The sequence below is a fragment of the Homarus americanus genome, unplaced genomic scaffold, assembly GCF_018991925.1.
Source record: "Homarus americanus isolate GMGI-L3 unplaced genomic scaffold, GMGI_Hamer_2.0 scaffold53233, whole genome shotgun sequence".
NCBI classification, from domain to species: Eukaryota; Metazoa; Arthropoda; class Malacostraca; order Decapoda; family Nephropidae; genus Homarus; species Homarus americanus.
In genome coordinates this window covers 1,897,834-1,910,794 of record NW_024751660.1, presented here as the reverse complement: position 1 = coordinate 1,910,794, position 12,961 = coordinate 1,897,834, and the positions used below count along the sequence as shown (strand labels likewise).

General features: G+C 42.1%; 1 protein-coding gene across 1 annotated transcript; it reads right to left on the bottom strand.

Moving 5' to 3' along the window:
* Positions 1-859: 859 nt before the first annotated feature.
* Positions 860-9,411, bottom strand: LOC121854721. The gene is made up of 4 exons (XM_042349457.1): positions 8,181-9,411; positions 3,955-6,245; positions 1,298-1,414; positions 860-994 (listed from the first exon to the last, which is right to left on the bottom strand). Exons 1-4 carry the CDS (start codon positions 8,335-8,337, stop codon positions 860-862), a joined length of 2,700 nt encoding a protein of 899 aa, XP_042205391.1. The 5' UTR covers positions 8,338-9,411.
* Positions 9,412-12,961: the final 3,550 nt, after the last annotated feature.

Below are 12,961 nucleotides of genomic sequence, written 5' to 3'. Positions count from 1 at the left end.
AATTAAAAATAGTTTAAGAATAAGAGACACGGAAAACAGAGGGACATACCTGTAGTTAATTATGAAAATTCGGAAAATTCTCTACAGTCACCCTCGTCCCATCTCTACCCTCGCTGCTCTTACGCGAGTTAACATTACCAAAACATTTAGAAAAGAAAAGTTTCATAGATAATTAATATTCAACTGTTTACCAGGAATTTGTCGTAAACTAGTAATAGTAATCTGGTGGGTATTAGGAGACCTAAATAACACTGATAACATTACTAGGAATAACAGTGACTTACAGCAGCACCGTAAGAGTTGACTTTACTATACCTAGTTACTATGGCTGCCACGCCGACGGTAGAGGCCATAGCTGCAGAGATGAGTGTGGCGTGGAGTAGCAGCGGGCGTATCCTCTCCCCCACAGTCTGCACGCCCATCCCCCACAAGACCGCCCCCAAGCCCAAGCCTAGACGCCAGCACCACCATGACGCCCACGCCTCACGTTCCTGGTCAGCTGTTTGGGACAAGATCAAAAATTGTATCGACGGGAATCTTGACCCGGATTCTAAAATGGCGTCAAGAGAACATTAATAATTTTACTACTTGAATCAATTATAGTAGTGTGTGTGTGTGTGTGTGTGTGTGTGTGTGTGTGACTTAGTGGTCGAGGAAAGACTTACTGATATGACTTACTGGTGTGAAGGAAGAAGAGTTTATTAACTGAGTATTAACGGAGACTTACTGACTGTAGCTAAGAGAAGGGCATTGTTTTTGACGGAGATCCACATGAGAGCCAACCCAAAGCCCAGCCCGACATGTGACAACACCACAACGGCTACATTACTCGTCGCCCACATCGTGCCGAAATGCAGCATCAAACCCACGCCGCCCACGCCCATGGTCCCCTGAAGCCCACACCGGGACATGACCCACCGCTGCGTGTGGAGTGCCAGCCTTCCGATGCCAGTGTGATGGCTAGTGCCCCCGTCTGTGGTGCCAATGCCGACTCCTGAAATATAAGACGAGACTATGTGATGCATCATGGTTGATTGGTTAGGTGTATGATTGGTGAGTTGGTTGATTAGTTGAGGTGTGTGATTGGTTAAGGGAAGGATTTGTTGGTTGTTTAGTTGAGTGTATGATTGGTTGTTTAGTTGATTAGTTGTGACAGAATATTAAAACTATTTTTTTACTACTTACTACTACTACTACTAACTACTACTACTACTACTACTCCTACTACTACTCCTACTACTACTCCTACTTACCACTACTAATACTCACACACCTATGAGTAATTGGGAGATCTCACCTGTTGGGTCATCTCCTGCAGTAGCCAGATACTGAAGGTGTAGGAGAAGGCGGCGAGGGTGCCATTGGCGAACACCCACGAATGGAAGGTCAGGCGCCTCACACCTTCCCGCAACACCTGTAAATATTGACCTGTGCTTCATACGGTGCAACATGACCTTTCCCTTATGCATTGCAACTTGACCTTTTCATTGTCCCTTGCAACATGACCTTTCCCTTATGCCTGCAATATGACCACTATGATTGGGTCCATGCAGTCTTGGTGATTAAATTAGGTTGAACCGGAGCCTATTATGACATTAGGTAATAGGCTCGTTAGGAAAACCATTATAGGAAAGCTGATGGAAGGGAAAGAGTGTAAAGTTAAGCTGTTTTGAACCTTAGGCCTGACGTACACGGTGTAAATTGTAACATTATTTGTTACCAATGTGTTAGGTGCTGGTAGGGGAGTCCGGTACACGTGGGCGCCCGTTAAATGAGGCTATGGTAGTATAGAAGTTGTACAGGACAGTTAATGTGTAGAGAAAGTATAGAAGTTGTACAAGACAGTTAATGTGTAGAGAAAGTATAGAAGTTGTACAGGATAATTAATGTGTAGAGAAAGTATAGAAGTTGTACAGGACAATTAATGTGTAGAGAAAGTATAGAAGTTGTACAAGACAGTTAATGTGTAGAGAAAGTATAGAAGTTGTACAGGACAATTAATGTGTAGACAAAGTATAGAAGTTGTACAGGACAATTAATGTGTAGAGAAAGTATAGAAGTTGTACAGGACAATTAATGTGTAGACAAAGTATAGAAGTTGTACAGGACAATTAATGTGTAGAGAAAGTATAGAAGTTGTACAGGACAGTTAATGTGTAGAGAAAGTATAGAAGTTGTACAGGATAATTAATGTGTAGAGAAAGTATAGAAGTTGTACAGGACAATTAATGTGTAGAGAAAGTACAGAAGTTGTACAGGACAAATAATGTGTAGAGAATGTATAGAAGTTGTACAGGACAATTAATGTGTAGAGAAAGTATAGAAGTTGTACAGGACAGTTAATGTGTAGAGAAAGTATAGAAGTTGTACAGGACAGTTAATGTGTAGAGAAAGTATAGAAGTTGTACAGGACAGTTAATGTGTAGAGAAAGTATAGAAGTTGTACAGGACAGTTAATGTGTAGACAAAGTATAGAAGTTGTACAAGACAGTTAATGTGTAGAGAAAGTATAGAAGTTGTACAGGATAATTAATGTGTAGAGAAAGTATAGAAGTTGTACAGGACAATTAATGTGTAGAGAAAGTATAGAAGTTGTACAGGACAATTAATGTGTAGAATGTATGAAAGTTGCAGTTGTTCATGTGTAGAGAAAATTTAAGGTTTCCTTACAGGACAATTAATGTATGAAGAATGTATGGGGTTGTACAGGACGAATGATAATGTGAAAATATAGAAGTTATGCGGTTGATTGGCCTTGTAGAAAATATGAAAGTTATGGGATAATTAATGTGTAGAGAAAGTATAGAAGTTGTACAGGACAATTAATGTGTAGAGAAAGTATAGAAGTTGTACAGGACAGTTAATGTGTAGAGAAAGTATAGAAGTTGTACAGGACAGTTAATGTGTAGAGAAAGTATAGAAGTTGTACAGGACAGTTAATGTGTAGAGAAAGTACAGAAGTGGAGAAAGTTTCGAGGATGTGGGAAACAGTTGGTGTCTTTAAATATAAATTGTGTTAAAGAAACTTGTGAGTTATTGTGAATTAATTTCCAGACGCTGTGTGGTGAAGGCGTGAGCTCTTTCAGCTAACAATCATTACTCTTACAGCTAACAATCATTTCTCTTACAGCTAACAATCATTAATGTATTTATATGTGTGATACAATATTAACGCGTATGATTATGTACTTTTAAATTAAGCTAAACAAAAGTCATCGTTAAGCTGTTGTTTTTGTGTTACCGCCATGTATGTTTTTGTGGTAATGTGACGTGATGTTTGTGTGTGGTGAATTGTGGTAGGAGGATGATGTGGTGTGAGTGGTGGTATGGTGGGAGACGTGATGGTGTAGTTAGTGACGTGATGATGTGGTGTGAGTGGTGGTCTAGTGGGTGGCGTGATGGTGTAGTGTGAGTGATGGTCTAGTGAGTGACGTGATGGTGTAGTGTGTGTGATGGTCTAGTGAGTGACGTGATGGTGTAGTGTGAGTGATGGTATAGTGTGTGACGTGATGGTGTAGTGTGAGTGATGGTCTAGTGAGTGACGTGATGGTGTAGTGTGAGTGATGGTATAGTGTGTGTGATGGTCTAGTGAGTGACGTGATGGTGTAGTGTGAGTGATGGTCTAGTGAGTGACGTGATGGTGTAGTGTGAGTGATGGTCTAGTGAGTGACGTGATGGTGTAGTGTGAGTGATGGTCTAGTGAGTGACGTGATGGTCTAGTGTGAGTGATGGTCTAGTGGGTGACGTGATGGTGTAGTGTGTGTGATGGTCTAGTGAGTGACGTGATGGTGTAGTGTGAGTGATGGTCTAGTGTGAGTGATGGTATAGTGTGTGACGTGATGGTGTAGTGTGAGTGATGGTGTAGTGTGAGTGATGGTCTAGTGAGTGACGTGATGGTCTAGTGAGTGACGTGATGGTGTAGTGTGAGTGATGGTCTAGTATGTGACGCCTCACCTCGTCGTCTAAGTAGAGTGAGAGCGGCCGACGCGTCCTGGGTGGGTCCACTGAGCCGTAAGGGATGGGCACTATCAGTACTTTTTGCCTTAACACCAGGTGCGCCGCCATCCCGCCGTACACCCCTACATTCACGCCCACCACACATGCCATAATGGAGAGGATGCCGCCGCCCAGCAGCCACGCCCCCGAGGTGAGGAGTGACCACCATTTGTGGGCGGCGTAGGCACTCAGGTTGAAGGTGTGGGTGATGGTACGCTGCAAGATATCGTGGCTCACGCCCCCCTCGTCATATCCGTGGGCGTAACAGTGCCACAGCTGAGCCACGCCCGCCTCCACACCTGCCCCAACAAGCCCGCCCAAGATCAACAGGACAGCCACACCCGTCTTCACGCCCGCACCACTAGGGAGGCTCCACGGCTTCGCTACAGTACCATTGTGTGTCTCTGTGGGTGACTTGATGTCATTCACGTCGTCTCGGCTGACTGTATCATCCGTTGTGTCTACATATTTTTTGGGTTCATTATGTGAATTATGAAGGGAGCGGCGGATACGGTGGTGACCTGACCAGTGTGATCTGACGTCTGGGCTCAGGTAGTGACCCTGGCGATGTTGACTTCTGGATTCCTGACTGTATGGGGCTTGGTGGTCAAGTTCAGGAGCAGATTGATAAATTGAGTCTTCCCACCTGTTGCCTGTGCCAAGGTACGTGAGGGCAGCATTGTCTGAGGTGTGAGGAAGGAGTACCAGGGCCTGGTTGAGTGACAGGATGCTGGAGTGGGGCTCGGGGGGTCGCATACCTCGCCCACGCACGCCTCCAGTCTCCACAGGTCTGACACCTTTATCAGCCACTGCTGGGAAGCCCTGAAGTGATATTGTCTCATGGTCGAGGGGATTGAAGCGTGACCGTGGTGGCACTGCGTCTCTCTCTAGCCAGGACTTGGGACTCCAGGAGTCACGAGCCGAAGTGTCCAACAGAGTCTTTGGTGTTTCTCCTGGGCTGGAGTGTACCGACGAGGTGTGTGTTGATGACTCTCCTGGTAACCGTGGTTCAGGGAGTTTGTTCAGTGAGTACCGGGATGGGATGTGACCTGAGAACTCTCTCTGGGAATCTTGGTTTTGTTGTTTATTGTCGCTGTAGTTGTAGTCAGTGTCATCATTAGCTTTCTCTAGCGGTTTGTTGTTGTCACCGTTATTTGTCATTTGATTGTTATTGTTCACGTCATCTTGTTCCTCTCCCGCCGTTGTCGTTTTTCCGTGGCTGTGGCCCGTCTGAGGCTCTTGTGGTCGACGAGGGTTTGTCTGCTTACTTTTTGAATGTTTATTCTTGTTACTTTGGTGGTATCCAGTGTACCGCGGGGGTGTGAGGGTGTTGTCCTTGTGTTTGTCTTCTAAACCTTCGTCTTGAGGCGTCACTGGAGGTTGTGTTGCGTCTCTTCCAGGTGTTGCTGCTCCGCCGTGAACCATTCCACCGGGTGAGGAAACTCCCTCGTTCGAGAGTTGAGGATTAGGGAGGACAGTCTCACTTATTGTGGAGACGGGATCATGGACCAGGGGTATTGTGGTGGTAGTTGTGGCAGGTTCAGTGGTGAAATTTATGGTAAATATGGTGGTGGTGGTGGTGGTTTTCTGTGAAATTGCACCTCCCAGATGTTTCTCAGTGGTCGTCGTATTATGAGTGTTGTTCTCGAGGACTACTTCCTGGTGTACTGCTGTTGAAGGTGCCACTGAAGACGATGGCCTCTCTTGTGATGTTGGAGGTGGTGGTGGTATTGGTGATGGTTGTGGTGGTGGTTGTGGTGCTGTTGATGGTGGTGCTCCTGTTGATGGTGGTGCTCCTGTTAATGGTGGTGCTCCTGTTAATGGTGGTGGTCCTGTTGATGGTGGTTCTCCTGTTGATGGCGGTGCTCCTGTTGATGGTGGTGCTCCTGTTAATGGTGGTGCTCCTGTTAATGGTGGTGGTCCTGTTGATGGTGGTGCTCCTGTTGATGGCGGTGCTCCTGTTGATGGTGATATAGACGACGCTGGTTGTGAGGTGTTGACGGGGAGGCCCAATGGTGGCAGAGGAGCAGCAGCAGAGTGAGTTCGGTAATCGCAGGGGTTGAGGTCGCCCCCCGCCCCCTGCTGCAGGAGGGCCACGCCCGACACTTGGAGGGCGGTTGCGGTGGCCACTAACACCAGCAGCAACAGTCGACGCACCGCCCCGCTCCGTGTCCGCCTCACGCCCGTCAGGCACGCCACGGCGCCTACACTTGACCCCAGGGCAATGACGCACATCATCAAACCCACACCTGCAGGGAGAGTATGGTTACTTACGTGATGACACACTCACACAGTTACGAGTACTATTACAAATGTTTGTTTTAACTTATGCTATACAAAGCAGTAACGCGCGTATATCTCACCAATATGTCAAGGACTGATACTGATATATCGATATTGAAACAGTTTATTTAGCCAGAAAAATACAGATACAGAGTGGACAATAATAACAATATTGACATGGCTGAACCAGTTGAGAGCCTGAGCCCAGACACACGTGAGAAGAGTGTCACCTCCATTACCAATCATCACAGGTTTCCTCCTGTTCTAACACTGGATAAACTAACCGCCTGAACAGTTAGTAGGCTGATGAGTGGTGAAATTATAATTAAAAAAGGAGCAATAATACAGGTGGCAGCGGACACAGCTATACAAGACAGACAAACAGCAGTACAGACATAGACAAGGAGGTCATACAGACATAGACAAGGAGGTCATACAGACATAGACAAGGAGGTCATACAGACATAGACAAGGAGGTCATACAGACATAGACAAGGAGGTCATACAGACAAGATAATGTAAGGCATAGGACTGTGAGTTGGACGGTGACGAACTAGACACACAGACAGATACACAGGACAGACATTCACAGACATGTAGGTGCACAGGACAGACACTCACAGACATGTAGGTGCACAGGACAGACACACAAACATGTAGGTGCACAGGACAGACACACACACAAACATGTAGGTGCACAGGACAGACGCACACACAAACATGTAGGTGCACAGGACAGACACACACACAAACATGTAGGTGCACAGGGCAGACGCACACACAAACATGTAGGTGCACAGGGACAGACCACACACAAACATGTAGGTGCACAGGACAGACACACACACAAACATGTAGGTGCACAGGACAGACACACACACATTTAACAGACACACACACAAACATTTAGGTGCACAGGACAGACACACAAACATGTAGGTGCACAGGACAGACACACTCACAGACATGTAGGTGCACAGGACAGACACACACACACATGTAGGTGCACAGGACAGACCCACACACAAACATGTGGTGCACAGGACAGACACACACACAAACATGTGGTGCACAGGACAGACTGTAGGTGCACAGGACAGACACACACACAAACATGTAGGTGCACAGGACAGACACACACACAAACATGTAGGTGCACAGGACAGACACACACACACACATGTAGGTGCACAGGACAGACACACACACAAACATGTAGGTGCACAGGACAGACACACACACACACATGTAGGTGCACAGGACAGACACTCATAAGAACATAGAACATAAGAAAGTGGGATACTGCAGGAGACCGACTGGCCCATACAGGGCAGATCCCTTTCACACCCATCCCAGCACTTCCATGTGCCTATCCAACTTCGTCTTGAAGCTCCCTAGCGTCCCCGATCCTACTATAGCACTCGGTAGCCTATTCCACATATCCACAACTCTATTACCAAACCAGTGCTTGCCTATATCCTTTCTGAATCGGTGCACAGGACAGACACACACACAAACATGTAGGTGCACAGGACACACACACACAAACATGTAGGTGCACAGGACAGACACACACACAAACATGTAGCTGCACAGGACAGACACACACACAAACATGTAGCTGCACAGGACAGACACACACACAAACATGTAGGTGCACAGGACAGACACACACACAAACATGTAGGTGCACAGGACAGACACACACACAGACATGTAGGTGCACAGGACAGACGCCCTCGAAACAAACGCAAGAGCTGGACAATGAAAGTCATAAATAAAGTATTACAGAAACAGACTGACCTCCCGAACGGCTGATCAGTGATGGAAAGTATGAATTAAATTATATGTTAAGGTTAAAAAAACAGCGAAGGTAAGATGGACGCTGTTAAATTACTCACCCACGGCGGAGAATCCAGCAGCCTTGAGTATGAGGGGGGTCCAGGGGAGGAGAACCCCCTGGCTCCCCGTCAGAAGAAAGAGGAACCCATTCACACGCCACCCACCCTTCACACCCTCGCTGCCGGCCTCACCCTTACCCCCATCACCCACACCCATGGCTCCCGCTGCGGTGTACTGGAGCGAATGTTCCTCAGGCAGTGTTCTTCAGGTAGCTGCAAGGGTGATTGTCTCCGGCTGGTGATGCTGAGGGTGACATGGTTCTCACTGCTCGGTTGGGAGGGTGTGGCACTGGTAGGGTGGATTTGTCACTAGTAGAGAGTATATGGCACAGGGGGCGCGGGATGGCTGGCTGGTGAAGTTAGAAGGTCCACTGGTGTCGATGATGGGAGTATCTTGTGGTGTTCACGTCCGACGGTCTCTGGTGTCTCACTGATCACTGTTACGCGTGGCCCTTATCAGACACACGTACGTACATCAATGTTTGAGTTACAGATTATATCATCTTCGTTTTCTGTTTACTTGATGTTTTAATTATTGTATCTGAAACTGGATTGCTCTTTTTTTCTTCAATTTATAAGAACTGTAAACATATATATATATATATATATATATATTAAATAGCTGCAACTAAGGCAAATGTTTTGAATAAAACTTCAGACGTCACAGGGACAGCAGGTCAGTCCAGCCGCACCGCTATTATTATCCTTGCACTCCATACACCGCATCACTTGGCGCGCTAACATACAGTACAATCCTCGGCCGCAGAACACAACATTTACCTTGATCCTTTACCGTAAACGACACACCGGCAGGTATAACAGGTGGGATCGTACTGCCGTGGGCTGACAACACGCACTGCTTCACCATCACCTTATCGTCTTGAACACTGTGTTAATCCATGAATCTTACTACACTGCTCGTACCCTCAGCGCCACTCAGTGTTTGACAACATCCCCAGACACCGTGACCACATAATAGGTAATTACTGATGCTGTCAAACCTCATGGCAGTAGCGGGAGTGTGGTTGGGGTGACAGCTACTGAGGTTGTGAACATGTCCCACAGTCCCAGCGCTTTATCACTCTAGGAAACCCCACATCCGCGCCCTTATCATCACATCCGTTTCATTGAGCTCTGCCACAACTCGTCTTCTGTACACTCGCGTCTCTGCTCTGGGATATTATATTATGAGTTTACTTTTATTCATACAAGTGACCAAGACAGAACAAACCCTGGGTTATACTAGATCTTTGAAGGGGATCCCGGCCCAAGGTTTCTATGTCCAAAAAGGAAACGCTTGTAGTTTAGTCTCATTAAATTCAATGTATTCTTGGCCAGGCCTTGTCGGGTCGCCACGGGAAGCAACAGAGATTGTGTACTCGACATAATAATATTTAGAACTGAAATGTCACACTTCCCGAGGCCGAAGAAAAATGAGAAGTACGGGAAAGGACATGTATAGTGTGTCGCCTCCCTCCTATCCTGCCTGAGTGTATCTTTGTAGACGGGATGGACTTTGTTTTGGAACAAGTCACTCACCTGTGTGTGTACAAGTCTTTAGATACAAGAGTCGTAGGTTGTAACATACCCACTTGTAGCTAGACTGAATTATATCCTTATAATTTTTGAAATGCATTGTACTGCTTGTCACAGCTTGTCACCTGTTTGGATTACAGGAAATTTCAATTCCCCCAACTTATATCACCTGAAGATTAATCGCTTTAACTCCAACCTAACCTAACATCCCCCTCAGGTAGCGTTAGGGTGTCTAATCTTCAGGTGAAATAAGCTGGGGTGCCTAACCTTCAGATGATCCAATGATTTTAGTGAACAATGATCCATCAACCCCGAGGCAAGATGGCAGCGTCTTCTGTCACCCCGCCACGGTATCATCCACAGACTTGTTATAAATTCCTACGATAAATATTTCTTGAAAGTGAAGATATAGAAATGTACTGTACCTGGTTAACTTGAGATAAAGTTTATATATGAAACACAAAATATGGGAAGATATTGGAAGCATAATGTATTGTCTAATGGTAGACCCTGCTGCCATATGGCATCACAAAAATTGTGACCTAGTCCCAGGTTGCTGATCTGACTTTCTGCCTCATTTACACAATTTCAGGGTCTCAGCTGTTTCTCGTACTGTTGACAACACAACAAACATATATTGTTTCTCACTTTTTATTTTTTATTTTTTTATTTATGGTTCTTTATTAGTATTATTATTATTATTATTATTATTATAATTATTATTATTATTATTATTATAATTATTATTATTATTATTATTATAATTATTATTATTATTATTATTATTATTATTATTATTAATTATTATTATTATTATTTATTATTATTATTATTATTATTATTATTATAATTATTATTATTATTATTATTATTATTATTATTATTATTATTATAATTATTATTATTATTATTATTATTATTATTATTATTATTATTATAATTATTATTATTATTATTATTATAATTATTATTATTATTATTATTATTATTATAATTATTATTATTATTATTATTATTATAATTATTATTATTATTATTATTATTATAATTATTATTATTATTATTATAATTATTATTATTATTGTTATATTATTATTATTATTATTATTATTATTATTGTTATATTGTTATATTATTATTATATTATTTTATATTATTATTATTATTGTTATATTTTATATTATTATTATTATTATTATTATTATTATTATTATTATTATAATTATTATTATTATTATTATTATAATTATTATTATTATTATTATTATTTATTATTATTATTATTATTATTATTATTATTATTATTATTATTATTATTATTATTGTTATATTGTTATATTATTATTATTATTATTATTATTATTATTATTATTATTATTATTATTGTTGTTATATTATTACTATTATTATTATTATTATTATTATTATATTATTATTATTATTGTTATATTGTTATATTATTATTATTATTATTATTATTATTACTATTACTACACCCCCCTAGGCCCCGATGTGGGTCAGTGACCTGTGCCCGGGTAGGCTAATCTCCATAAAAAAAATACATTCACGTAGCACCAGCGAGGAGACAAAATTATCCTAGTTTGGGAAAAGTATAATTTATTTGTAAGTGAAGTTTGTTGTCTTAAACTTTCGTCTTAGTTCTTCCTGAATGTGTATAGTAAATAGTGAATCTTATTGTTATGTTAATACCAGTTTTATTGTGTCTGGGCTTTAAGTTAATGATTTAGGCACGTAATACATTCTCACATGTTTACTTATGAGGAATATTTGTCATGGGAACGTGTACTGTATGTATGTTTTATTTTATTCCGAGATGTAAACCTTCACGAGCACTAGAACCTGTGTCGACTCTCACTCCCACGGCGTTGTGATTATGTGTAAATCCTGCCAGAGGGAGGGGGGGGGGAGGGAGGGGGAATTGATAGTATGAACACATGAAGAGGAGTCAGAAATATATAATAATAACGCAGTGAGATAAAGTATATGTGAATTAAACAGAGTAATTCATCTTAAACGAAAAAAAATGTAGTTAATAGAATCTAGTGAAGGAAAATTTATAACGAAGCACATTAGATAATTATAAGGATGATATTTTATAGATATCATCCCTGTCATCATTATCACTACCAACATTATTATCACCACCACGACCACCATCGTCATCACCATCCATCATTACCATCTTTACCATCATCACACCACGACCACCATCATCATCATCTGCCTGTAATCAATTCATTGCTGGATGAAGATATATTTGCGTACTCTCTCCCGTCTTAAGCCTTCACTGTCAGTCGAGTACCCCCATCACCCTTATTTCGTCTGTCCATCTAATTTTAACCTGTCTTTTGTTTTATAAGGAGAGAGGCATTTTCTTATCTCCTGGGATCATCTTGTCAGCCTCTTTTGATCCGTTGTTCTTCTATTCTTGTATAAATATAAATATACTAATTCTACTTGGTAATTATCGTCACATGTAATTTATTGTGTGTATAAATGACAGCAGGGAAAAAAAACACACAAGGAAGAAGAAATAAGGTTAGCATGTGCCTGACCAGACTTTACAGGGGACGTAATTCCCACTTCACCAGGTTCTCGCTGTTGGTGTTGCGGGCACATTTTCAGTTGGAATGGGCAAGCCGGAAACATTGGGGAGGTAACACATGGCTAGTACGTCCGCGGGGTTTTTATCCGAGGTTATTAAGGCTAGAATTACTGCCACATTTCATCGAGAAACTGTTCGTCATTATTGGTTGACTCTGTGGGTGTGTGTGCGTGCTTTTCGCTTTGTTTTTCTTCAGGACCATCGAGTTGTTTTCGCGAAATTTGTACAAGTACCGTCTCTATGAACTTGCTTTTGTATGTAAATTAATAATCACTGGGCTATTTAAAAGATGCATGTATATCTTGCCTTAAACAACTTGTCAAGATTTATTTTTTAATTATAAAAAAAACATCCATGACGTCATGCTTTATGTATTAAACCTCCTTGCACACACACCGGGGTTAAGTTATTCAAGATTCACAAGGGTTTGCACAGCGATTATTCCTTGTAATTTTAGATGTAATATTACACTTAATTGGTTAACCTAAATTAAGGCGTAAAATTTACATCCTAATAGAACCTGAAAATTACAGACTGCCTAAATTAGATGATTCACCTGGCCCTACTTAGCCTCTAGTTTACATTAGTTCTTGTTCCTCCGTCAGGTATTATTGTCACA

Excerpts from the sequence above, each read along its gene's own strand:
- LOC121854721 (XM_042349457.1), bottom strand. The coding sequence starts at position 8,337 with ATGGGTGTGGGTGATGGGGGTAAGGGTGAGGCCGGCAGCGAGGGTGTG. Across the intron at positions 6,246-8,180 it reads TGCTGGATTCTCCGCCGTGG|GTGTGGGTTTGATGATGTGC; the intron begins GTGAGTAATTTA and ends CTCTCCCTGCAG. Across the intron at positions 1,415-3,954 it reads CACTCTACTTAGACGACGAG|GTGTTGCGGGAAGGTGTGAG; the intron begins GTGAGGCGTCAC and ends CAATATTTACAG.